Source organism: Numida meleagris, chromosome 2 (assembly GCF_002078875.1).
Source record: "Numida meleagris isolate 19003 breed g44 Domestic line chromosome 2, NumMel1.0, whole genome shotgun sequence".
NCBI classification, from domain to species: Eukaryota; Metazoa; Chordata; class Aves; order Galliformes; family Numididae; genus Numida; species Numida meleagris.
The window spans coordinates 46,921,800-46,948,164 of record NC_034410.1 but is presented as its reverse complement, the minus strand read 5'-3'; the positions used below and the strand labels follow the sequence as shown (position 1 = coordinate 46,948,164).

Sequence of the window (26,365 nt, the reverse complement as noted above, 5' to 3'; positions counted from 1 at the left end):
GATAATTTTTTCTTCCTCGTACATAAAGTTATTTCTTTCCTTGAAGAGAGGGTCTTTATCCCATTGAATAAAATGGAAAGCTTAGCTCTGTAAGCAAGCAAATGCTAGGACCTGTGTTATTTTTCTGACTTTTTCCTCAACAATATCAATGGCTGGAATTGTCTCCTGTGGATGGGAAGCCCGTTTCCTGTGTTTTGTCACTCACAGGGAAGACTAGATGCCTGTATGTGGGTGATGCTCACTACATACGGTGCCTTCCTGTCATGTAGAGTTCTCACACCGTGCCTGAGGAATCAGTGAGCCACAACTGGAGTCACACCGAGGAGGTGGCATTATTTAGTAAGAGACTTTAGTATTCTGATTGGTAGTTACCTGCCAGCAGTCAGAAGAGAGTTTTGTGTGAGGGGAAAAGTCTTTGAGTGTTGAACAGAGAGTGAGTAATGTTGTCCACTTTTACAGGATAAAACCCAAGGGATCAGGACAGGAGGGGGTGCTTCTTTCTTTCCAGTGGCATCACTCTAACAGTGAAATTTCAGCAACTGTGGAAAACAGGTTTATAAATGCTGAGCTGCCCTGTGCATTCCCTGCTGTAGTGTTTGCCTTTCTACACAGTGCACGGAGAATTTTAACTAGAAATTTGCTTTTGTTTTCTTGATCCAGTACTGTTTCCTCCAGATATTATCTGAACATAAAAAGTATGACGTCAATTGAGGTTCCAGAATTTCCAGTATGAAATGCATCTGCTGGAGGTTTTTTATTTATCTTTTGTCTGCTTTTGAGCAGATTGAGCCAGATCAGTGTTTAATCGTGATTAAACCCATTGTAATCTCTGTTCTTTATAAAATCCCTCTCAGAGCCAGGCAGGTTGTTTATTTGTGAAAGGTTATCCCTAGGAGCTTTGCGGTGTTTGGAATAGAGCTCCTGTTTTCCATGTACATGGGTAAGCACAAGCACATCACTTCTTGCTTGCATGGCAATAAATATATTCATACGTGCACTCAGTAGTTGTAGCTGCACTATAATATGGCTTGACACGAAGCAACTGGTCACCTGAGGCCATGTATCTGGCCCATCAACTCAGTAAGAATGCTGAGTGGCTGCTCGTGTCCTAAATGGTGCCCTTGCAGGCAAACCCTACTCATCACATTCAGGCCAGCACAAGCCTGGGAGCTGTCATCGATGTCTCCTGTGGGACGCGCAGGGAAGGGCTGTTGGTGTCTCCACTGCAGGGTCTGTGACTACTGTCTGAGTTCTGCAGGTTGAACCACTTGGGGTACAGCTGTTGCCTGTGCAGCCAAAATATCCTGTGTTGTCGCTGCTGCTGAATCTTCTGGAGAGCACCATCTCGCAGCAGTCTCTGGGAGATAGGGGTTGGCCTAGCCTCATGCATGCTTCCTTCGCTTTAGAACTGTTGATTAAAAAATATAAGGCAATTGACAGTGAATGAATTAGTTGCTGCAAAGCAGTTACATTTACTGTCTGTTCTCAGAACTGTCCCTTCCAAAAAGAGGTTGACCCCTTTGAAACTTAAGTAAGCTAGGATGTTCCCTACAGTAGCAGTCTAGCTTTTAGAGAGCTAGAAAAGGAGATGTGGGGTGCCATCTTTTTTTTCCCGTGTCTTTCTTTCCATTCTCTTGCTTGTTATCTGTGTGCAGGTAATGCTCAGGGGTGCAATCTTTTTTTAGATCCCATCCCTAGGTCCAGAAACCTCAGGGTAAAGGGAAGGATACTTGTTACTATACCTATGCCACTGAACTGGTTTCAGCTGATTGGAGCATGAGGCCATGATTTCTGTCACAGCAACTGTTAGAGAAACCATGAGCTCAACCCAGACTTTACAAGGGTATAAATGAAATACGTAGAAGTTGAAATGCAATTGAAGTGTATCATACAGATGTGAACATCAACTTTGCTCTCACTCAGAAATGACATACTAGATGGTGTTCAAGGGAATCACAATGTTCTGCTACTGTATTGTTGACACCACTTCTTACAGTATGGGAGGCTTCTTCCAGGTCATCCCATCCATGTACACCATCATGTGGTCTGCAGCATAGGAAGCACACACTCACAGCTACTTGTATCTCTGGCTTATCTTGGTTGAATGTTTTTTCTAGTTGTGTTTTCCATCTTTTTTCTTATGGGGCACAGGTGGCTCTTAAAATTCCCTCCTTTAGGAGGTACCCTGTTATTCTCTCTGAAAGCATGGCTGTGCATCTATGGCAACTAGTGGTATGGAGACTGCTCATTATACCAAATGGGTTTTTTTTTGTGAGGCATCTAGTTTGGTCCCTGGACAGAACCTGATCTTATCCATCAGTAAAATCATTCTTTACATTTCCAGACCAAGGAGAAATGAAAAATGTATGATTACAAATGTGTTTAAGTTTTGTCTGTGGGTAATATGAAGAGTCCTTAATCTGTCATTTTTTCCTAGCTTTCTTTTGTAAGATGGCAGAAGACAAAGGCAGTTTAGAGAGCAGGACCAATTTTGAAGCAGTTTTGAGGAAGGTTATTTATGTTTGTGGGTTTTTTTTTTCCCTGCTTAGTAGATTGTCATAGCAGCAAGAGTTTTGTAATGTCATCCTAAATAATTTTTTTGGCTGTTTATGTGGATCAAGTAATGTGTGTGCTCTCCATGGCGAGCCAGAGTTCATTGCGTCTGTCCGAGCAGGGCTTTGGTCAGGATTGGAGGACAGTGCCATGGCATCTATAGGAGGGGTGCTGCTGGGTGAAGACAGAAGACCATCTATGACTCATGCAAACCTTTAAATAAATAATGTGCTGTTTCAGAGAGGAATCAGTGTCAAATCAGACTCCTTAAATTAAGAACTAGAAGTGTGAAAAAGAATTAAGAATAAGCATGTGAGATTTAAAAAAAAAAAAAAAAAGTGAGATAACATTCTAATGATAGCAGCCTGAAAGAGATCCTCCTAATAATAAGTATCCAAGAAATAAATAATGGAATAGGATACAGGGCAGATACAAATAGATTTACGGAAGGTGGCACAGTGTCTTGTAATGTGGTGTAATCAGTGCCTGAGGGAGGAATAAATGTTTGAGACTGGTAATGGTGGCAAGTCATATTACATTACTCTTCTCTTCCTTGTTTTTGTGTTCTTATCATGGAAGAGAATGCTTGTTCTAAACAGAGATGTAAATTGGCCAAGAAAAACGGTAATATAACAGTAGGAAAGGAGTGGATGGAAGTAAAATGCCCTGTGAATAATTATTTCTGATGCAGGCCTCTGTAGAGGAGGTGACCAAACTGTGGCATAATAATGAGAGTTGTTCCTTTCTCCTTTGTGTCAGTTCTCTTAATGCATTGCTTTATTCTTTCTCACGGTGCACATCAGCACAGTCCAATTCATCTTTACCTCTCTGTATATCCCAGAAGTTTCAAAAAAACCTAATACCTTACTTGCATCTGTGGAAATGAGTAAACTTTGTCATTGTAGTGGATTGAGACCTAGTTATCTCCTGTGCTTGTGCAGCTTTCCTTGATAAATAGCATTCAAAACTATATGATTTCCCCATTCCCTTTTGTTCTTTCTTTGTCTTGGCACATTGTCTTCCCATAACTTCTCCTTTGGCTCAAGGCTATGCGCAGGTAAGGAGACTCATATCATGGCAAATAGCTGGCTGATTTCGTTTGTTTGTTTTTAATTGGTGAACAAGAAACCAGTTCTTATCACTCTTGGGTCTCATGTTTCACAGGCAGACTTTTATTTGCCCTCTGTATGAAGGGCTAGGTTCTGATAAATTGATTTTCAGCTCTTGTAGTCACGGTGTGTACTGGGTGAGTAAGGTTGCTGTCACAGTAGTATGGTTTTGCACCACACTGTGGAAATCGATAGGAGCTTCCTAGTTGCATGAGAAAACTATTGGCACAGGAACTAATAATAAAAGAAAAAGAGAGTCCCCAGAAAGGTGCTGACTCCTGGTTGCCTGCTGCCTTATATCTAGTTCAAATGAGTGTGCAGGTTAGCTCTCTAAACATCTGCTGCACAAGCTGTGGCTCTGTAGAGTGGTAGCCATGATCGTAGAATCATAGACTGGCTTGAGTTGGAAGGGACTTAAAGGTCATCTAGGTTCCAGCCTCCCTGTCATGGTTATGGCGCAGCATGGAGTTCATCTATGTGCTCTGGCTAAGCATTCAATAGCACACCTCATGGAAGACTTGGAGCTCTGTATTGGTTACTGCTTCAAGAACTCTCTGTATTAGTACACTTGTAATATATATATAAAAAAAAATCTATTGTCTCATTACTTTAATAATCTCAGTAATACTTCCCTAAGCAGATGTGTGTGCTCCCCGAGAGATGCTCTGTGCTTTTTTTCTGATGGCTGAAATGAAGGCAAAATGAAACTTGTCTTCGTTTGGAAATAATGAGATGGAAAAAAAAAATGAAAAAGCAACTGAACATTTGCAGCAGACAGCATAGTAATAAGTAAATAATTCATCTGTGTTGCGGCTATGATTTTAACAGAGCCAACCAGTTGAGCAGACTGCTTTGTAACAATATAGGAAAAGTGCTTGAACTCAGCCACTCATCTCCTGTAAAAGCAGCTTGATGAAAAAGATACCCTTGTAATCATGAGGGTTTCTTTTTTGTTGTTCTTTATAGCATATCAGCTCCCTTAGCATGCCATTATGCTGTTAATGATTATTCTGTTTACTTATGCAGACAAAAACACTTGAAAAGGCTTCAGGAATGAATTTCAAGGCTTTATGCCCATGCTTGACAAGCACTTGAGCCTTAATTCTGGTATTATGATTAAAATAATGTTCTTAAGAGGAAGAAAGGAGGCCTTCAGGAAATGTCTTCTGCAAAATAAGTCTGTCCCATGAAATACAAGGGGAAAAACTCAGCTTGTAGTAGAAAGATGAGAAATTAAAAATCCACAAAACTGCTCACGTGCACAAGCTGGCCAGCATGGATGTTCTCCTTCACAGCAAAAAGGCAGCACAGATTTCTGCCAAGCATACATTATGACATGCCGTTAAGTGGCAGCCTGACTGAAAGATGTTTCATGCCCTGTTTTGACAACATGTAGTTGAGCATCGTATATCCACCTTTAATAGTGACCCCAGCATTTAAGTTATTGCATTGCCTCTTTCACTTATTTCGCTGCTCTGCACCAAAGGTTTCCATGTCTTCCTTTTCAAACTCTATAAAAAGATACTGTTTATATAAATAATAGCTAGTGTTTACAGTGAAGCTAGATGAACATGGCAGTGAATGATCTGAATTGTTGTCCCAGGAACACTATGATTAAAAGACGAGCACAGAACTGCTTTTATGGGCTACAATCTGTTTTTTCAATCATATTGTCAAGGATAAAGAATGTAATTTCCTCTCAGATATTGCAAGAAATTAAGCAGTCAGGTGACTGTGGTGAGCTGCATGTAATTCATCTGGGAAGACAGTGTAGAAACTCATTGTTGAATTCTTCCAAAATAAGTACTCAGAAAGGAAAACAAATAACTTGACGGTGCAAACTAATGTTCCTACCGTTCCCCAACTGATCCTGCTAAGCCTCATTTAAAAAAAAAAAATCTGCTTTGATTCAAACAGGTTTGTGTATGGAAACAAATCATTATAAACTTTTGATAATTGAGATAATGCTAAATTTATCAGCATAATTATTTCCCGCACATTCATAAAGTACAATGGGTGAGTAATGCAGCAGCTGCAGAACAGAGCCTCATGTTCCAGTTTGGTTCAAATCCATGGGCCGGCTCAAAACACAGCCAAATTCATAAAGGTGCTCAGATACCTCCTGCAAAGATGAAGTATTTTGTTTTAAAAAATTTGGGATCCCTTAATGCTTTGCTTTAGCGTTCCTCTCTTAGCTAGAGCTATGCCTCTGTGGGTACTCACAGTTACCCCAATCTCAACAACTTAATTGCTTGCCTATACTGGACATAACTGGGCTTGGACAATGAGCTTTCCTCATCCTGTCTCCTCTGAGGAACTCAACCCAGGAGGTTTCCTTTTTTCCTTATTGAACTTAGAAATGATCTTTGCAGCAGAGTCTGGAATTCAGGACAAGGGTTGCCACATAGCTGTTGGATGATGAGGCTGTGGCATGGCAGATGCTTGCTCTCTCTCACCATAACGTGGTGCTTGAAGCACTCAGGAGCTAAAAAAGGAAATCCTTCCTCTCTAGGTGTCTCTGAAATACTGGTCTTCTATGTAAGAAGCAGAAGCAGTGCATAGAATCATAGAATTGTTCCAGTTGGAAAAGACCTTAAAGATCATCAAGTCCAACTGCCACCTAACCATACTACCCTAACTCTAACAACCCACCACTAAATCATGTCCCTGAGCACCATTTCTAGACAAGATGGAACTATGCTCATTGCACTTTACTGGGGGAACAGGAATTGATTGCACGCCTGGAGCAACATGGTGGAGGTAGGGCAATAGAAAACTTCTATTAGTTTGCATCACACTGAGTCTGAAAGGAGCAAACAAGCTTTGTTTGTCCATGGTGTGCAGATACGCAGAGGTGATGATGGTGCCTGTAGGTGCAGTTTTATGCGTGAAGACAGATGCTGGTTAGGGCTGTAGCTGGATGGTCAATGCTGAAGTGCTCTGCATCTGTTTTGCTGCTCGCAGCAAGTTTCTGGAGCTGTTTGAGGGATGCATTAGATAATGCTTGCAAAGAGCATGGAAGATGGCTGGATTTACTTAGTCATCGATCTTAATGCTTTGATTTAGCTCTAGGACGGATGAGCCAGTGAGTACGGAATGGAAGATGTTGCCCCAGGTCTGGATGACATGGCATGAGCAGGACGCACTAACATGGCAGGATGGGATGATAACCTTGCCAGCAGTAACCCTGTGTCTGTGGCATTTTCAGTAGATTCGTTCCTTATCTTAACTTTCGTCACACAATTCTTCTCCTAAAGTTTGTAACCTGGCTTCTATAAATCACTCTTTAAATACATTATTTCTTCGTTGTAAAGTTATTCATGAGAGGAAGAAAGAGCAATCTTTCTCCAAAGCAAAATGTATCAGTATGTCTGAGACCTTTCTTGTGGAGTTTTGTTCTCCTTTGAAAATACCAATAATTATTTGTCTGGCAGGCCTCCATCTACCTGCCAGGTTCTGTTTGCCTTTTTGTACTATCAGTGCTTGAAGAACATGATCGATAAGTATTACAAAATCTTCCATGAGGTCTTCCTGGAAGGCTGTAATAGAATGGGCATGTATAAAACATTAGTCATAATAGCACAGGGCCACCCCTTCCCCTGTGTTATCTACATGGTTCCTCTGAAAGGAGGCTGCAGTGCATCCCACACATCGGCGTCTGCATCCCCATGTTGTGTGTTTTCAGGAGTGGTCAGAGTTTGGCCACTTCTGCAAACAGGAAATGGATACGCTTCAGGGAAAGGCAAACAAGCAGCGAAAGCCTGAGACTACGCTATTGTCAATAGGAAAAAGGATCCAATGTTGAGGCTGTTTTAGGCTTTAGCGATAATGACGCTTCCTTCTCTGCCGTTGTGTTCGGTTACGTGAGAACCCAGACACAACTGCAAGGCCTCTGTGTCACTTTACTCCTGCCTGTGGGGATGGGGACAGGGATGAGAAGCGCTGTCTGCCTGCAGAATTGTGCCCAGAGCCCCAGCCTCACTACGTTGTGTCTTTGCACACCTTGCAGTGCTGTGAGTGGCTCCCTGAGCTTCTCTTATCCACATCTCAACAGCAAGCCCAGGAAAATACAACACCCACAAAGCTCTCCACGATCTAACTCTGCCTTCTCACAAACATGATCGAACAAAATGCCCTTTTTCTTCAAGAGCACCAGTGTCAAATCAGGATACCTCACCAAAGATGTTGATTTCAGGTTCTCAGAGGTATTTTTAACTTTTCTGCTCCCAGCTTTCTAGGTCAGGCTCAATTAGGGAGCTCCAACTCTAGGTGTGTCCTGTACTTGGTTGATTGTATTAGGATTGCAGGTACTCAAGTCTGCTTTTGGAGTTAGAAGTACAGTACATTCCTGGATGTATAACGAAAAGAAAGGATAATGTGCATTCAATTCCAGGAAAATTTTTATACTATAGTATAAAAATATATATACACCATATATTTCTGCATGGAGGAGTTCAGTGACACACCTTTGATCCATCCATACTTCCATGTCAGGTGCCATTTTGTCAGACTGCCCCTCTGCTGCCATCTTTCACACAGCAGCAAAATGTAACGGAATATTGTCGGGAAGGTTCAACCCTTACTGCCATACCACCACCATCCGCCTCTGATGTTGTGAGCCAACATAATAAAATCCTCTTTCTTAAGTGGCAGTAACATCACCTTTGCTTTGAAGGAGGAAGTTGTTGTTGACATTTGCTGCAGTACCCTTTTGGCCTGAAAGCTTCTGTGGTAATTGAAGAAAATGAACAGTTAATTGCTTTGAGTGCCTTTCTGAAGTTCAGGCAGTGATTGGTGCACTGAGACAAGATGCACCATGCCCTAATAACTGGCTCACACTGTGGCTTCTCCATATGCTGTCTTCTCTTTGTAGCCTGTGCTCTGACTCAGGTCTGGAAATAAGCATCCTCCAAAGAGGCGTCACGGGCTGATCAGAAATGAATAATTATATGTGACTTTATTGAGCCCTTAGGCATTGTTTTCCTGGGTCACATTTGATTTCCTAAATGTTCAAATGAGTAATGCATCCTCTTTTCAGGCAAGGGATGCAAGCGTACCTAGCTGAGTGTGCTCCCTAGTGCCTGTACTGCACAGTTAACACTTGCCAGGGCACCTCACATTCCCTCTTCAGCCCCTGCTCAGAAGTGCGTGTGTTCAGCTTCTTACAGCCGCCCTGTGTTAGTCATAACCTCATTCCTGTCCCTGTCTGCTTCTGAAGTGGCTGGCAGCAGTAGGCACAGGCTCCTTATCAGGGTAAACAGAGAGCAGTTACGTCTTCAGATCCTCCCTTCTTGGGTAAGCGATGGGTTGATGGCGAGCAAAGGCCACAGGGCTTGTCCCAGTTCCTGGCATGGTGGCCCTTGTTGGCTCCAAGCGTTGGCAGCAGGCAGGTGGCTGTCACAGGGGGTCACCTTTCCAGAACTGTTTGTGTGGAGTACATCCAGAGCCCATGTGCTGTACGTTCCTGCAGCCCAGCAGCACTTACCAGAACAGCTAGCACTGAGCTGCAGGAGCAACTGTGAGACTGGAGGGGTCCTTGTGAAGCAGCCCTTCTGCTGCTGATAGCACATGGTATGTGCTTGAGTTCTGGCACAGTTATGTACAGGATTTAATAAAGAAAGCTGATTTCATTTCGGGAAACTTGCAGGCTGAAAGGCTCATGAGAAAAAATAAAGCTAGAACTTTTTTCCTTATGAGGATTTTGAGGGGAAAAAAAAAAGCTCTGACTGAGGTTTTAATTCAGGTCTTTTCTTTACCAGTTGAGAAATAACTCCTCAAAGAGATTGATGTAGATGTAACTTTGCAAAAGAAGGAGGAATATTTTTTCCATGCCCTATGTAGGCCATGAGCTTGTCTGTAGATTTTTACTGTACAAGGAAAAGTGTAATCTTATTTGATGTTGGTCTTTGTGGGCAGAACAACATGGTTTAAGAAATGCCCTTCTCAGTTCAGCAAAAAACATGACCTAAGCAAGTACACTGCCAGAGCTTCAAAACCTGTGTGCCTGTGGGCCCTGGAAAATGGGCACGAATTAAAGTCAGCTGCTGTGGGGGAAGCTCTCAGCTGCTGAAACTGTACCTAGAACGGGCTGATGGCTTTGTCCAAACAAACCATATAATCGTATTTGTCGTCTTTCTGGTTGAGCAAAGTTAAAGAAAATCAATTTGGAGGAAACAAAATATTCAAACTACTTGATTGCAGATGCTCTTTTTAATAACACAATGGTTTCTGTAGCATTACTCAGCCCTGCTGCACACTTTGTGCTGACCACTGGGCAGCTGCAACCCAGAGATAAGTGAACTCTTTTGTCAGTTTACAGCTCAACTCCTAACTTTAACTTTTTTTTTTTTTTTTTTTTTTTGTATGGGTGCTGATTTAATAATGTTAGAAAACTCATTCTCCGCGTTTATGCTGTTTGGCATCTCAGAATGCCATTGGGAATGATAGTTGTTACTGCTGTGGTTTGCTGTGTCTGTGACAGTGTCACCCACCCATCAGCCCGGCCCTGCATGAAGCTGTATGATGAGCCATGCTGTAGTATCGCTGTGCAGCATCTTGAATCAGAAGCCCCAGCAAATCTCTACATTCCAGAAGAAATTCTTAAAGAGTGTGCCAAACATTTTCACTTTTGAGTGAAAAACTGAAAGGTATCTTGGCCTTCCAAGATAGGAAAAGGTTGTCTTTTGGGTTGCGTGTGTCTTAGAGGTGAATGCTTACAGCTTCAGCGTCCAGGGTATTGAACTCACAGATAAGGCAGTTAGTGAAAGAGCGAGGTTTGATTTGTCTTTTTGAAACTAAAGGTAAAATAGACGTGAGTAGAAAAACATTTGTCAAGTTGGAAAGGTGGTAGCCTTTCTCCGTTTCACTATGCCCATGTATCATCCTTATATCCATGCAGATGATCACTACCATCTGCCAAGAGATGGTAGCTCTTCAGACTGAGTCTGGCCAGAGGCGTGTCCTACCGCAGAGGACCATTGTGCATAGCAGACACTGTGTCCAGTTCTGGGCTTCTCAGTGCAGGAAAGACTGGGAACTACCGTAGAGTCCTGAAAGGCCACAGTGACGATGAAGGGCCTGGAGCACCTCCCTGATGAGGAAGGGCTGAGAGAGCTGAGTCCGTTCAGTCTGGAGAAGACTGAAGGGAGATCTTATGAATGCTTATAAATACCTAAAGTCAAGTGGATGGGGCCAGTCTCTTTTCAGTGGTGCCCAGTGACAGAACAAAGGGCAGTAGGCACAAACTGGAACAGAGAAAGTTCCATCTGAACTTTGCCAAGGGCTCTAGCTTCTCCTAGGAAGCTCCATTCTGAAACTGCTGGCAAGAAGTATTTCATAGCATCTGCATACAAGGGGCTCCCGATTCCAGGTTTTCCAATGCATGGTCTTTATTATTATTATTTCACTTGCAAGACCTTATCCAGGTGGATGTGAGTTCTTTCCAAGGTGTCCACAGTTCCAGCATCCTTGTTCTGCTAGGTGTTACTGTGCAGCCTCTATAGCTCTGACCATATGCTTGGCAATGGAAATCTGTCTGAGTGCTGTGTGTGCAGATGTGCAGCCAGTCCCTGCGTGCACAAGAAGTCTCAAGCATCCAGAATGCATCTGCCATACCACAGCTGTAGTCAGTGCATAGGGTACTATTACAGCAGGTGTATTGCGTGCACGGCTGGTCTCTGGTACATGTTTTCTGGCTGTTGTTTTTCACTTGCCCATTGAAATGCACGTGCCTTGTAGCATGGAGGACCTCGTTCCTCTGATTTATCACCCCTCAGAGTACCCAAGCCCACCCTTGGGCACATTAGTTTGTTTGCCGTTTATTAGCCTGAACTCTTCACATGCCGACTTGTTGCTTCCTTAGAACCTGCTTTCAAGCCACAAGCACTTCCTGGAGCTGCAAACCCCAAAGAGGTTCTGTCAGCTGAGTGCCGGCTGTTGAGTCTGGCCTCCTCCCTTCCTCTGGCCCCTCTGGATCGCTGGAGAGCAGCCAGCACTGCTGCATGGGGCTTCCTGCCCCCAGAGCCCCCTGCCTGACTGCCCAGCACAAGCTGGTGCTTTGCGGGAAAAGGAGCCCAAGGAAGAAACTTAGGCATTTTTCCCATACCTTCTGCTTGCAGCTTTTGCATTGTTTTTACCCAGTCTCCAGCTATGCTGTGTCTCTGGGGCCTGTCTCAGACCACCTCCTGCGTGAGCCTTCCTGGGAAGCAGGGGTTTTGTATCCCACATGTGTGCTAAAGACTGGCTTTTGTTCTTTCCACATTAGCAAGCTTCCCTTTTGGGACTGGCCTAGGCTATTGCAGTGGTTAAAAATCAAAGCTTAAATTCTGTAGCTAACAATTTGATACAGCTTCCTTGGCCTCAGGCAGAAACAACCTCAGATTTGTAGCTGGGCACTACTTAACATTTCAGTAGAGACTATGGTCTATATTCCACGGTGCGCTCTGTCAATGCCTTTTTGCATGCTTTTTTGCAGTTCTTTTTCAAGTCTTACAAAGCTAATCTTTTTCCTCCGCCTCTGTCTCTCTCTCTAGTTTTGTATGGAGCTGAACCAGCCGACGCTGCCAAACATCCGCAAGTGGAAGGGCCCTAGAGGATGCTGGAAGGGTGTTGTTTCCGAAAAACCCTCAGGCCAGCTACATAAGGTACATGAATCCCTATGTTTGAACTTTTGCTTCACTTTTTTTTCTCCCTCTAACCAGGGACATATTTTTAATCTGTTGAAGGCAAAACATTTTGCAAATCTTTTTTTGGCAAGGTTGGCAAATTTTTTTTCCTTCTTTTTTAAGCTGACTGTTCATGTAGAATTCAATTTGACTGTCCTATTGATATTTTGGAAGAATTATTTTCCCCAATCTGTGGCATAGATGTAAGGAGAAAGGTGCCTGTGTGTTTTGAGGATGTGTAACAGATAAACACAGTACAGAAATGCAGAAGAAAGGCTTCATATTAGGATAAGAAAAGAGCCCTTCATTTTGCTCCCAACGTGCTGCAGTACTTCTGATTTTTTTCTGCTGGTCAGCTGAGCTTGCTCTGTATTACCTTGCTCTGTAATACAGCACTGGCTGGAATTTGGAAGAGCTTCCAGTTTTCCAAGTTTACAAATGAAGACTCTGCAGAGGGGCTGTCCAGCATGCTGTCCTCATCTGGCAGAGGAGCTTATCTAGCACATTTCCTAAAGTGCCCTGCACATGTATTTGAAATATGCCTCGCACTCCACTGAAAAACAGCCAGTGCCGTACCGTGCTTTTCCCTGCAGCATCTTCTGTCATGGGAATTTATATTTGTACTGCTGCAATGTACTAATTTGCAAGGTGGTGGTGGTGGCACCTGCCACCCTTGACAATATTCGAAGTAGAGCTGCCTGGGGCTGAACTTTACTAACGGTACCCAAAGGTGGTCTACCCCAAGGGAAACCTTTTCCCTTCGTGGGTGCTAATGAGATTTCAGAGCAAAGTCCTCCTCGGACTGGAGGCTGCTGGTATCAGGCAGAATAATTGTCACAATGCAGTTGTTACAGCATGAATGTTGTTGTGCAGTGGAAGCAGGAGCCGAGACCTGTAAGGAAACGCACGGTGGGCTACTTTCATCTAGTCTGAATGCTGTCATTATTAAGTGGCTCCAGTTGTATCCTGTGTGCACAATTCAGGACAACACTCTTATTTCCAATGGAAAGAGCAAATCCCCTTCAGGATGTTTTTATTCCTGGATGGAATCTTTATTTTGGGGTCTCTTGTTATGTGAGATCATGAGGGCACTGAGTTTAAACAGTTGTGTGAAGTTGTTTTCTTTGCTATGTCTTTTTGTCTTAATAATAAGAATTATTAGTAATTTGTCTCAGAGTTTCTGTGTTACATCCAGGGTATTCAGTCAATTCTTTCTTGAGCTGTGTTTCCAAAGATAACAATGAAAGTTTTGACTGTGGATTGAATAACTAAAAATCGTCATGTACTTTGGTAGGAATGTAGGGATGAAGGATTTCCCAAATTGTGGGAGAAGTCTGTGGCCAAAGTAAGAACAGAAATGTTACTTACTGACTCTTTCCTTTAGGTGGTTTTACCGAAGGGAAATCTGGCTACCCTGCAGCACTCTTCACAAAGCCAAAATGCCTTTTCTATCCCTTAGGTTACCTGATGGGTTCATCAGGTTTGGACACTTTGCACACAAACATGATGCAATGAAAAAATGCAGTGTTACTCTGAATGTGTAGCACCTTCAGCACAAACTGCTCTTGGGATGGTCTGCAGTGCTAAATAGTGGATCAGTCTAAATAGTGCATCAGACTCATGCTTCCACACTTCCCAGTCATTTGGCCTCCGACCAAACACTGATTTTGGCCACTGTGTTGATGAGAATCTGAAGTTAGGGAGTCATGGGGAGCTGCTGACAGCTCTTCTATTCTTCCATGTCTTTTCTTGTAGCCTGCTCAGTTTTCAGACATTAGACTTGAGATTGATGTCGAGTTGGCCAAAGATGCTACCAGAGGATTTTAGCCAAACTTAATATTTTCTTTCAAGGCTAATAGGAATACAGTAGAACAGATAACACTTTGCAGCTGAAATTGAAAGGTTTTCCTTGAGATGGATTTAACTATGATTCTCTAGGTTTGAATGGAACCAAGGCAAATTGTGTCTGTGTGATGAGAGTTTGACAGGCTTTGAATTAGATACCGCTGCTGGTGTAATGGGGGCAGACAGCTTTCTGGAAATGCCACGTTCCCGAGTAGTCGAAGAAAACCTTGTAGGGTGATAGACACTAGGATGAAAGAAGCGGAAACCTGAACATGATTCTCTTAAATTGGAAAGGAGACAGAGAAAAGTGACAGGGTTGAGAGGTCTAGACCAGATGTCATGCCAAGAGGCTGAATGAGCCTGGGTATTTTTAGCTTGTGCATGACAGAAATCTGTAAGATCATGTATGGTGTGGAGAGAAGGAATGGGGTAGGATTGCTTGCAGTGGTGTGCCAGTGCTTGGAAGAGGCTGTCAGGAGAAAGACCTGCAACTATGCACCCCAACTATGCTCTTCTCATAAATGAGTACCGCTGTCCACTGGCAGAGGAGGGATGCTGGAGATGGTCAGGATGTAAATTTTCTTTATTACTGACCACACTGAGAAGAATCAGATTCCTTGCCTGGAAGAGCACAAAGTGAAGGGCGTGTGTCAACCCAAAGATGCACACAGGATGCTGCCCCTAGATCTCTCACCACTGCAGCAGTCCTGAATGTGCTCTACTTGTGTAAGATAGAGCAGCTTATGAAAGTGTTGGATGGAGCAAGCAGTGCTTCATTTACCTGGGGATCCAAGAGCCAGCATGCAGGTGTGAGTAGCAAGGCAATACACATTTTAACTCAGCGTGCTCAGTCTTCAGTGAAGCCAGTGGGACTGCCCATTCTTCCCACATCTAGCAGGGGTTAGGGCCAGGGTGAAATAGAGAAGCTTTTCCACCTATTCTGAGATGTTGTTTCTCCCTTCAACCTGTGCACAGCAAGATCCACTTCCTGCCCTCAGCAGGTACCAAGCCAGAATAGAAACCTTTTACCACCTCCATACTTGGGAAGTGACAATACACCATTGCCAACAGCAATACCAAGTTGACTGAAACATTTGGGTTAAAGTTTCATAATTTGGGCAGAATGTTTTTATTTTTACATCGTATTATTGGCTTTTCTCTTGTTTTAATTGCAGGGAGTTGAATATTCTGGTTTCCTCTGGGATACAACAGCTGGCATTGAGCTGAAAGATGCTTCTTCTCAGGAGTATGTACAAACAAATGGCAATGGGAGACACTCATATCCTCACCCATATATTGCACATTTCAAGGTAACTCAGTTCTGCCAACTGACCCTTGCAGAGATGAGCTTTTATTTAAAAGTTTTGGACGAGAGGCTGGAAAGAGTCTCCTAACAGATAAAAAAAATGCATTAGCATGAGGCTAATCCATGTTCATCGGTCTCTTATGGCTCAGTTATAGTAAGGTGCTTAGTGGTCTTCGTAGGTGAGGCTTATCACCAGTGTCAGTCCTTCCCCGTGGTCCTGTGGGAGGGAGTCCTGCTGCAAGGGAGCATTTAGGCACATGAGGCCAGTGGACCCTTGGCAGTGCCTGCAGTGTGATAGAGTGACAGAAATCAACCAGTCACTTTGTTCAGCTTTGAGAGAGGTGAGTACTGAGAAACAGGCAGCCATGGCTCTGTGGTTCTGGTCAGTGACAGAAATGGTGGGTGAAGATGGGATGAGTGTAGGCAGAACAGACGTACACACAAGGCATCGTGCTTCTGAGAGGCTCAGCCTGATCTCTCTTACATTGCTGATGTAGTGCAGAGTTTCCATTTTGAAGCTTTTTCACTAGGCTGCACCTATATAAAAGAACGTCATGCATTTTGGAAAATGACTCTTTCCAAGCTGTTCTTGTGCGTGTGCATGAGTGAGTGTACAGCCCCCTTCTCTGCACTAGCTGTATCTGCTTTAGGGAATTTGACATCTCTGGTAATGCTTTGAGGGAAGTTTCTAATAAATATGAACAGGTCAAGATTAGAAGTAAGTATTACTTGTGCCACGCGACAGAGTGAGTCCCAGAAGGTAAGCAGAGGATTACAGGGAGCCGGCGGCTCATTTCAAGGTACATTAAGTTTCATGACTAATCTCTGTGGCAGGCCAAGGCAGATCACAGGAGAGCAGTAATTAGTCCATGTAATGGCCAAGCCATTATTTGTAGCTTAATAACAACTGGTTTTGCATAAACCGGTTTTCATAAGGAGTCAGCTTCTCTCTGCAACTGCTGTAGAAAGAAACTGCATGTTTACAAAAGTCAGTTTCCCCAGAACTGAAGGGCTATCACAGTAGTGCAAATAGAGCTGTGTTTCCTGTCTTCCCAAAACACCAAGTGAAATGAGTTCTAGTCACCAGGACTTACTGGCAGAAGTTTGTGGCTAAGGTGAATGTCTTTGCTCTGTGACCTCCCTTGCCCTGTACGGCGCTGATTTCCCTCCTTCCTCCCCCAGGTTGGGATGAATGACCTAACGTTGGTTAACCTTCACCTGGCGTTGGCTCCTGCAGCGGGGGACAATGCAGGGAAGAACCATGACAGCCACAAACTCGCAACCTTTGCACAGACTTTGCAGGAGACTCTGAAAGGTACGGTGCTGTCTTCCTTCCAGTTAGCACGTGCACGTAGCTAATCCAAAGGAATTGAAAATATGTATATAGCTGTCTTAGTGGAGGTTTCACAAATTTCCTCATCAACTCTACATTGTCTTTACCTTTATTTGAATGATACACAGCATGCAAAATGTGTTTTTTCTCTGCTCGTTATCTTACAATCTATTCTAATTAATGCAAATACCACAGAAGATCCTACTGGCTTCAATGCCACTTTTCAAGTTAATCTCCCTGTGATTTTATGCTATTATATGAGCAAGTCCAAACAAACAGGAAAAAAAAGATACTGGGTTAAAACTGTGTTTGTGGAAATGAGATCTACCTAATATCAGAACAAAACTTGCTGGCTTTTTCCCAAACAAAGTTTCTTCTATATGTTTATTTTTGGATATTTGGCAGTGCTTTGGAAAACCCAGTGGAAATCAGGAGATGCCTGCTAATGAGAAAACAGACCAGACACTAGCTTTGGTACATGGATATAATAAGTAGAACAATTCTGCTGGTTCCAGAGAAGTTGCTCTGGTTTTACACCAGGATGAGTGACACCAGAATTCATGTCTCAACTTGAGCAGTTTAATAGACAGCTGAATTTCTTCACTCATTTCTGAGAATTTGCTTCTTACTCTGAAGCTTGCAAATTTAACTCAGTTTCCAGCGGAGCAGAACAGCAGGTTTCAGATTCAAAGTGGTGTTGGCATTGGCAATCTTTCCTCTCGACTAGAAAAATCTAGCCCTTTGCTTACCACTTAACAAAGATGTTAAAGGGTTACAAGGTTATAGTCATGATGATTTTCCTCTTGGCATAGTTTTGCAAGGTCAGTCACTTGGAAGCATTTAAATCCTCCTAGTATAACACAAGAGGTAATTATGGTTTTTATGCATGTTCCGTTGTTTTTCTTTTTGAGCTGCAAGAAGTCAGTCAGAGCTATTTTTAACTGCTACAGATTTAAGTATTTGTCCACATACCTTGAAAAAGAAAAGGATGAAGGCAAACAAAAGGGTCATTTGTTTAATCCCAGAAGGCTGAATCGGGATGCAGATAACTGTGTAGCTCTTCCGAAATCAACAGAGATGCATTTCCGCTGCATCTAAATTTAGACTGTTGACATTAGGGCTTCTTTTTGTTTGTGTTTTTGTTGTCGTCTGGTGGGCACGTTACGGGAGCATGTTTGTTCTTGACTTAGTCTTTCACAAAAGGTGAAGTTCAGATTCCTAACTTGTGGGATGCAGGTCCTGTTTCAGAAACAAATGTTTGTGCACACGTGTTATTTTAAGTACTGAATTACTCTGCCAAAATCAATGTCATGCTTAAAATTACCTCCATCCTTTTATTTTTTTTTCAAAATTGATCTGTAAAATGTGATTAATTAAGACTGATTTTCCTGTGGCTACTCCAGTAAGTCTGTTTCTGATCCCATTTTGCTAATAGGCACCTTCTTTGCTCTATTACAAAGAAGGCATGATCAAGAAATTTGGTTACACACAATCTCCTGTAACGTCTCCATCCCCCAGAGCAGCAATGTACTCATATTTCTCCCATCAGATGGCTGGGTCCTGGTTTCTTCTGGTCCTCCTTTCCCCTCAGCAGTGCCAGAGAGACTCAGTGGTTGTTTGCTGCTGGTAGCTAGCTCTGCACCAACCCTTCTGCCTTCTCGCAAGCACTCCACCTGTTCATCTCCACCGTGGTGACCATGACCCTGCAGACACTATCCCGGATGTGCTGGTAGTGCTTGGACCCAGGGTTGGCTTTGTCATCTTCTCCCATCTGTCTTGGCCATGTTGCAAAGTGCCCGTGCATCAGGCGCTAGGCCTGGAAGACCTTTGAGAGGCGGTAGGGAGCATCTTACCAGCCAACGTGCTGTCACATCCTTTCCGTGATCTGGTGTTCACTCTCTTCGGGAAAGATGTGGGGGTTTAAGTGGCTGTTCAATTCATTAGGGCACTGATTCAGAGCATGTGGAAGTCAAGGGAGAGTGTCCTTCAGGGGTCTCTTTGTACTGCCGTGGAACAAGCGAGGGCTTCAGCATTGCTGCAGGACAGCAAAATGAAGCAGATGTCTGCTGCACAGACGTTATCCCAGGGATTTGCAGCTACGTGGAGCCCCAGGAGCTTCTGGTTGAGTGGACCAGAAAGAGATATTTTCCCTCGGTAATGGGCTGGAAAACAGGGTTTTGGCTTCTTGAATGCTCACTGCACCCCATTTATCCCTTCTGTGTCCACTTTATGTTGCGTTATGATTGTATGCTTATCTGTTCTGCATGAGAAAGTTTAAAACAGAAAAGAATACAGTGACTCATTTCCTGTGTATACATCAGACTGACTTTGTACCTGATTCCACGAACATATCTAGGTGTTGGTTATTTTAGCCTCTGCTATTTCTGAGTTGTTCAGAATTGAGCAATCAGTTAACGTTTCTATTTGTGATGATGATTTTTTAATATATTTTTCACATAAGGCTGGAGGATTTGCTAAAATAAATGTATTTTGTGCAGGATCGAGATGCTGTTGCTAGGATTCCTCCCTGTCTATCATTTGTAATCCCCAGCAAAGATGCACCCCAGACCTTTCCAGAGTGGCCTTCCCCCTTTTCTATCAGGAGCCAAGCACTGCCTTGGCCATTAAGCAAACATTAGTCCTCGAGGACTGCGGCAGTGCAGCTGCACTTGAGCACCCTGTTACAGTTGCCCTGTGGTGCAATTTCCTGCAGCATCATGACACCCAGACATAAAACCGTCAGATTCATCCTCCTGGTCCAGATCTTAGCTTTCTTGCACTGCCAGCTCACAGCAAGCGTGCTGCTTGGCATGCTGCAGGAAAGGGAGCCTGCCTGCCTCACCAAGATGAGAGCTGCAGAAGCGGAAGGTGGTATTTCAGAAGCACTGCTGAAGCACTTTGTTCAGATCATGAGAGCAAACCAGTTCTCTCCAGGGGCTTTGGTGCTTCCGCATTAGATAAGCACTGATTTTCTTTTGAATTCTGACAGATCTTAAAATAACTTGGGCTCAAGCTTGGTTTTTTTTGTTTCTTTTAAAGATGGGAAGGTCAGTATCACTAATATTTTGTAGAATAATCTTTAAACATCATGTCATGTTCAGTATGAGCGTGGCTTGCAAAGGGCAGAGAAGCTACAAGTAGTTTCATTATGTTTTCATCACCTCTCTGCATTTTAGCAAGCAGCATGTTTAGAAGTATTTGTTTTTGTAAATCACAAGCCATCAGTCTCTCTGCCCTCCTGCCTTCTCTTCGTTCGTCTTTGAAGAACTGCAGGCAGAGAAGAGTGCGATAGATTTTGTTGTTTAACTTGTGCTCCCTCTTTTGGCTAGCTACTTCTACAGCAACAGCACATGGCAGGTAGGTTTATCCATGAGTGCTGCCCATGGTGGAGCAGTCTCTCAGTCCTCTTCCTCCACACTTCAACCACAGAAAGCAAAGGGACTTAGAGAATATAACAGTTGTCTTCTTTGAAATCGCCTTTGTGATAATTTTTGGCGCATTTGTGCATCCTTGTTGCAGATTCCTCCTTCACCTGCATAAGTGAGGTAATCTAATTTCACAGAAAGATGGGCATTTTGGACAAGTATTTCATATCATTTCCTTAGTTTCTTTGGAAATTAAGCCCTAAACAAATTCTAATGTATCCAAGTTGAGCAGTATTTCTTCGATCATCTAGGAGAATGAAAGCTCCTATAGCCAGTGAGTGTCTGCACGGTTTATGAACTAACCTGCAGCCATCAAGCTTGCAGGCTGCATTTCAGGCTTGTTCTTTGAGATTTCTTCAACACACAGGTTTAGAACAGGCACTGCACTTCTGCGGGTCTGATATATACTAACAAAAGACTGTCTTCCTGCAATCATCACAAAATTGTCCTTGACTCTTACAGGAAAGCTATAAAAAGAAAATACCAGGACAAGTTGGAGACAATATGCGCGTAGGTTTCTCCAAAAGTAATGCCTCCTATTTATTTCCATCAAAACTGCAGCAGGTGCAAAGAGCACACTAACACTGTTTAATAGAACAAATGCTGCTCTACTAAACACTATTTTTCAACATCACCACTATTAGCTATCTATTTTTGCCAGCAATGAACCAGAGCCTGCACACCACACTCATAAAAATCTGCACCAGTGGAGGTGACCCTGTTTGACAGCTGCTGTGGTGGCATTGTTGCTGGGAAAATGTTGCCCACACAGTCGATCTTTCATTGGTTCAAACAGATGGAAGTCAGAAGGTGCCAAATCCAGACACACAGTGTGTGTGGTAGGACAGGCCAGCCAGGATTGGCAGTGTGTTCTACAGTCTTCAGACTGGTATGGGGCCTGGTGTTACTGTGTTGCAAGAGAAAGGTTGTGTCCTTCTCTGGCTTGACTCTGGTACCTGGAGTCTTCAGCTTAGCCAGTGCCACGATGTAGCAGTCAGACCTGGTGGTTTGTCAGCCTTCCAGGAAATCTGGAAGGATCATCCCTTTCCTCACCCAAAAGACAGAGCACATCACTTTACCCTCTGAGGGCTGTGTCTTGAACTTTTTCTCTGATGGGGAATTCACGTGTCACCACTCTGTGGACTGCCATTTTGACTCTGGCTCATAGTGGTGACACTACATCACTGGTAATGATGCAATCCAGGAAACTGTCATCTTCAGCCTTGTATTGGTTCGGTAGGTCTTGACAAACTTGTATACAGTGTTCTTTCTGTTCCTGTGTGAGCATTTGTGGGACTCGCCTGATGTAAACTTTGTGATGTTCCAATATTGCCACCATCATTTCCAATGCACTGAAGCTGATATTCAGCTCTGTGCACAGATCCCTGGTTGTAATTTGCCGACTCACATGCGTGAGCTGATGGAGATATTCTACATTTTGTGGTGTGACAGCTGTGCATGGCTGTCCAGAACATGGCTTGTCTTTCATGTTGCTGTTGCCACTGCTGAAACGCACCACCCACCACTTCACTGTGCTCACATCCCCTGCTTGGTCTCCATAAATGTTCAGCAAGTGTTGATGAGTGTCAGTGGGTGCCATTTTTTTCTGCATGGAGGAATTCAGTGACACACCTTTGCTTCATCTGCACTTCCGTGTCAGACAAAATTTGGTCAGACCTCCCCTCTGCTGCCATCTATCACACAGCAACAAAATATAATGGAATACTGATGGATCGGTTCAACCCCTACTGTCATACCACCAACCTCTGCCTCTGATGTTGTGGGCTGACATAATTAAGTAGGAGGCACTACTTGTGGAACAGCCCTCATATGTCTTGCAGAAGGAAAAAAATAAGCTTACAAAGTCACAGGTTTCTACAAACCTCCAAGAACAGAAATGCTAGTCTTTGTATTTGTCGCTGTGAATAGCAAGCAGAGGATCCCAGTATATCGAGCTGATATTTAAAAACAGGCAAGAAACATACACTGAAAGGCCATAATGGGGTCTCTCCAGAGCCTTCTCTTCTCCAGGTTGAACAGGATAGCCATGAGTAAGCAACCAGTGGCTTCAAACAGCATTGCTTTCAGGAGTTCAGAGTAAAGTCAGCTTTGCTACAAAGTACTCGTAGATTTCCTCCTCTCCTTTGTATACTTCCTCCTCTTCTTCCAATTAAGCTGTGGATGTCCATTCTTTCCATTCATTTCTTTTTTTTCTTTCCATTTTTTCTCTTTTCCAGGGGAAAAAGATGTGATCATCCTGGGAGATTTTAACCAGGCTCCTGACAGCAGTGACCATGACATACTGAGGAAAGAGAAGTTCCATCACTTGGTCCCTTCAAGTACATTTACCAACATCAGCACAAAGAACCCCCAAGGATCAAAGTCGCTGGACAACATGTGGATCAGCCGGAGTTTGAAGAAGGTTTTCACAGGTAGAGTTGCTTTTTGGTTAAGTCATGTGGCCTGTGTGAGGTTAGCGGTGGGACAAATGTGGGTGATATCGCTTTGTGTAGTGACTACAACTACCTGAAAGGAGGTTGTAGTGAAATGGGGGTAGGGCTCTTCTCCCAAGTAACTACTGATAGGACAAGAGATAATGGCTTTAAGTTGTGCCAGGGGAGGTTCGGGTTGGATATTAGGAAACATTCCTTCTCTAAAAGAGTGGTCAAGCATTGGAACAAGCTGTCCAGGGAGGTGGTGGAGTCACCGTCCCTCAAGGTTTTCAAGAAGTGTGTGGATGTGGCACTGAGGGACATGGCCCATGCGCACGGTGGAGATGAGTTGGTAGTTGGACTACATGATCTTAGAGATCTTTTTGGACCTTAATGGTCCAGTGATTCTGTGACTTCCTATAGCTGCCTTCAATTCCTTAGCATGCTACGTATTTCATTTGCAAGCTTGTGGAAATGTGTTTAAATCGAGGCACCTCTTTCATACTGATCTTCTTTTTCTGCACTTCTTTTTCTTGCAGGCCACTGGGCTGTTGTGCGAGAAGGTCTTACAAACCCGTGGATCCCTGATAACTGGTCCTGGGGTGGGGTGGCTTCGGACCACTGCCCCGTGCTAGCTGAATTTTACATGGAAAAGGACTGGAACAGGAAGGAGGTGACGCGGAATGGAAACGGGGTGACCGTTGAGCGTGACTCGAACACTAAGCATGAACGATGACGTGAACTGGAGGTGTCTCTCCTGTTCCAGGGGTCAGCCCATAGCTCTGCTTGCTGGAGACTCAGCTGTGGAGCAGAAGAGCTGCTTCCCCCTCTCCCTCCTTCACCCACCCTCCCCATGTCCAGAAAGCATCAGCACTTGCCTTTGATGGCTCTCGCTCTGTGCCCCTCACAGACAGCTCTGGGGTGTCTCACGGCAAGAGTGGTCTGTAACTTTTTATAGGGATGCAACGGACCCATCTCCGTGCCTGGAGAATTGTACAGAAAATAAAGTGTACTTTTAATACTGTATAGGATCTTTGCTAAAATGCAGCCAAGCGGGGCTTTGCTGCGGTGGTGTTTGTGATGGTTACATTTCTTTGCTTCCTTGTAAACTGAGGGGAATACTAGAGGGCACACAGAGACTCACGCTGTGGAAATTCTTGGCAGTTCCTAAGTGAGCTCAGCACTTGCAAAAGCTGCTGAAACTGGGAAGCAGGAAAGGGAAAGGTGCCGGACTCCTACGTGACCTGGAGGCCCTGTCCCTCTGGCCCAGAGAAGCCTCCTCAGCCCAGTGTGGATGTGGACACCTCTCGTCCTCCCCTTCCTCTCTCTGTGCTTCTGGGCAGGGTGCATTTTTCCCCAGAAGGGATTCATGGCGTCTGGCTTTGGCTTTTAGTTTGGTGTGTGGCATTCAGTGTTATTTTTCCCTGCATGTTAGCTCTCGGGAGCTGGGAAAACACTGACTCATGCCTTTGTAGCACTTAGTTCCCTCCTCCCCCCACCGACACTCAAGGCAATGCCCTTTGCTTTGCTTCCTGCTGGGGATCTCCCAGGAACAGCCCTGCTCCTCTGGCACAGCAACTACAGCAAACTTCTGGAGCAAGGAGGCAGGATCAAAGAGAAGGACATGCTGCACCCAGCTCTGCCCATTGGTTCTTCACGGAGCCGTGTTTTCTACTGCTCCTCCTGGAAGGCAGCACTGCATCCTGCACCTGAGCTCATGAGCCGGTTTCAGGCACCATAGCATGGAGTCTGAGTACAGTGTATGATTATCATGTATGCAGCAGGGATGGATGATGTCTGTTTCCAACATGGGGCTCTCCTATGGAGGTTTGCTTCTATGCATGCCCTGAACAGGGAGGACACCAGCAAACAAGGTGCCTGAGAGGGGGCATTCAATTCCCCAAGTGCGTGAAATTGTCAAGTAGCAATTAATAGGCAGCGACCTAGAGGGGAAATTATAAGGATTGGAAAAAGCAACTCAGCACCTTCAGGAGCAATACATGGGTGTGATGGGGGCAGAGCTGCTGCTAGCCCAGGACATTCTGCTCCAGGGCCCCAGTGACCACGCAGCTTTGGAGTCCTGCAGTGATCTGCCATTGGCTTCCAGGCAAAGCAGCAAGCATGCTGCCAGGATGGAGATGTCTCGTTATCTCCTGAGTGCTGGAGGGCACAGCCATGGGGTGCGCGCAGATGAAGCGGTAGCTGATGTTGCCATGGCAGATCCTTGTTCTTTAGGCACTGCACTCACTCAGACCACAGTAGAGGAGGTTTCACTGATGTTGCAGATGGTTCAGTGGAAGTTTCAGAGCGTCAGACAAAAATGCGTCTTTACTTTCTCAGCATTTCCTATTGAAAGCCGGAGATGCGTGCATTTGTCTCGGGTCATTGCAGGAGAGCTTGGCTCCCGCTTCAGACCCTGCTTCATTCTGGTTCCTTGCTGCTGCCTTGCTCATTTCCAGCAGACACAGTACTGCTGGCTCCCCTTATTTTGAGCCAAGCAACTCTCTCTGGAACACTGCAAAATATAGCCAAGGGCACAGAGGGCTGGGTCCTGTTTAATCTGCTGCAGGTGTGGAGGGGTGCAGCTGTGCAGAAGCCTGAGGAGCACCTGTGTGTGGCTGGTCTCCATGGGGTCTGTTGGCAGCAGCTGCCTGTGGCAGGGGATTTGCTCCCACAGAGCAGTGAGGAGGTGCTCGTTAGCACGGCTGGAGGGAACGAGCTGGACCATCTTCCTCCCCACTGCTGACCTTTGAGCACTCGGCCTGGCTTGCTGGGAGGTGAAGGGGTGGGTGCCTTGGGGTGAGATGGATCCTATGGGGCAGAAGGAAAGCACAGAGTTTTGGTGCCTGCTGGTGGAGCTTTGCCTCCTCAGGGGGTCAATGCAAGGTAAGCGCCTGGGTGTTGGGAACCAGCAGGGTCTGACCGTATGGATGGCTTTGCTGTTGCTTAAGATTCTGGCCTCACCTTCTGTGCCCAGCATCCTCGCAGGACAGTGAGGCTCCTTCCCACATGGATTTTGGAAGCACCTGGTGGCACTGGTTGCCTCAGTGCTCGGCCCCGGTGCCAGCCCCAGCACCACGGGGCTGTGGGCTGTAGGTCTTCCTTCCTTTCTTCCTTCCTTCCTTTGTGCCATGGCCAACAGGAAGCCAGCCCAAGTGATGGCATTTCCTCTCTGCCTTCTTCCCCCTCCAGATCCTAGCCTTAGTTTTCCAAGCCAGCTAGCAAGGAAGGAGGAATATAATGCAACAATACTCTGTTATCTTGCAAGGCACATCAGACAGTGACTTCAGAAGTATTCCTAATGAAAAAAAAAAAAAAAAACCACCAAAAACCACTCACAATCCTTAAACGTCCTTATTTGTACATGAGCCACGAGGCAATGGCAGGACTCCCTCGGGGTGAACAGTTCTGAGAGGGGACAAGGAGCCCTGAAACGAAGCAGCAGGAGGATGCAGGGTGTGCCTCAAAGAGAGCAGAACGTTTGGAGTTGCCATTTTGCAGATGGATGGTGCTGAGAAATGCATCGCAGCCAAGCGCCTCCAAGGAGCTCAAGCCAAGTGCTAGAGAAAGGGAAGCAGAGGAGAGGGAGCCATGCCTGACATGCAGCTTCCACCAGGTGTACGCGTGGCAACCCTTCGTGACCCACCTCCACCAATGCTGTGGTGAAGCAGGGTGACTCTTCCAGCACTAACAAGGCTC

The 26,365-nt window shown here is 44.7% G+C and overlaps 1 protein-coding gene across 1 annotated transcript in view; it reads left to right on the top strand.

The window, feature by feature from the left end:
* EEPD1 (endonuclease/exonuclease/phosphatase family domain containing 1) overlaps positions 1-23,692 on the top strand; it is a 61,587-nt gene extending 37,895 nt beyond the window's left edge. The window contains exons 3-7 of the mRNA XM_021388113.1: positions 12,194-12,304; positions 15,346-15,480; positions 16,659-16,791; positions 22,472-22,666; positions 23,206-23,692. Coding sequence (XP_021243788.1) covers positions 12,194-12,304; positions 15,346-15,480; positions 16,659-16,791; positions 22,472-22,666; positions 23,206-23,402 — 771 coding nt within the window. The 3' untranslated portion in view covers positions 23,403-23,692. The remainder of the gene's footprint in view (positions 1-12,193; positions 12,305-15,345; positions 15,481-16,658; positions 16,792-22,471; positions 22,667-23,205) is intronic.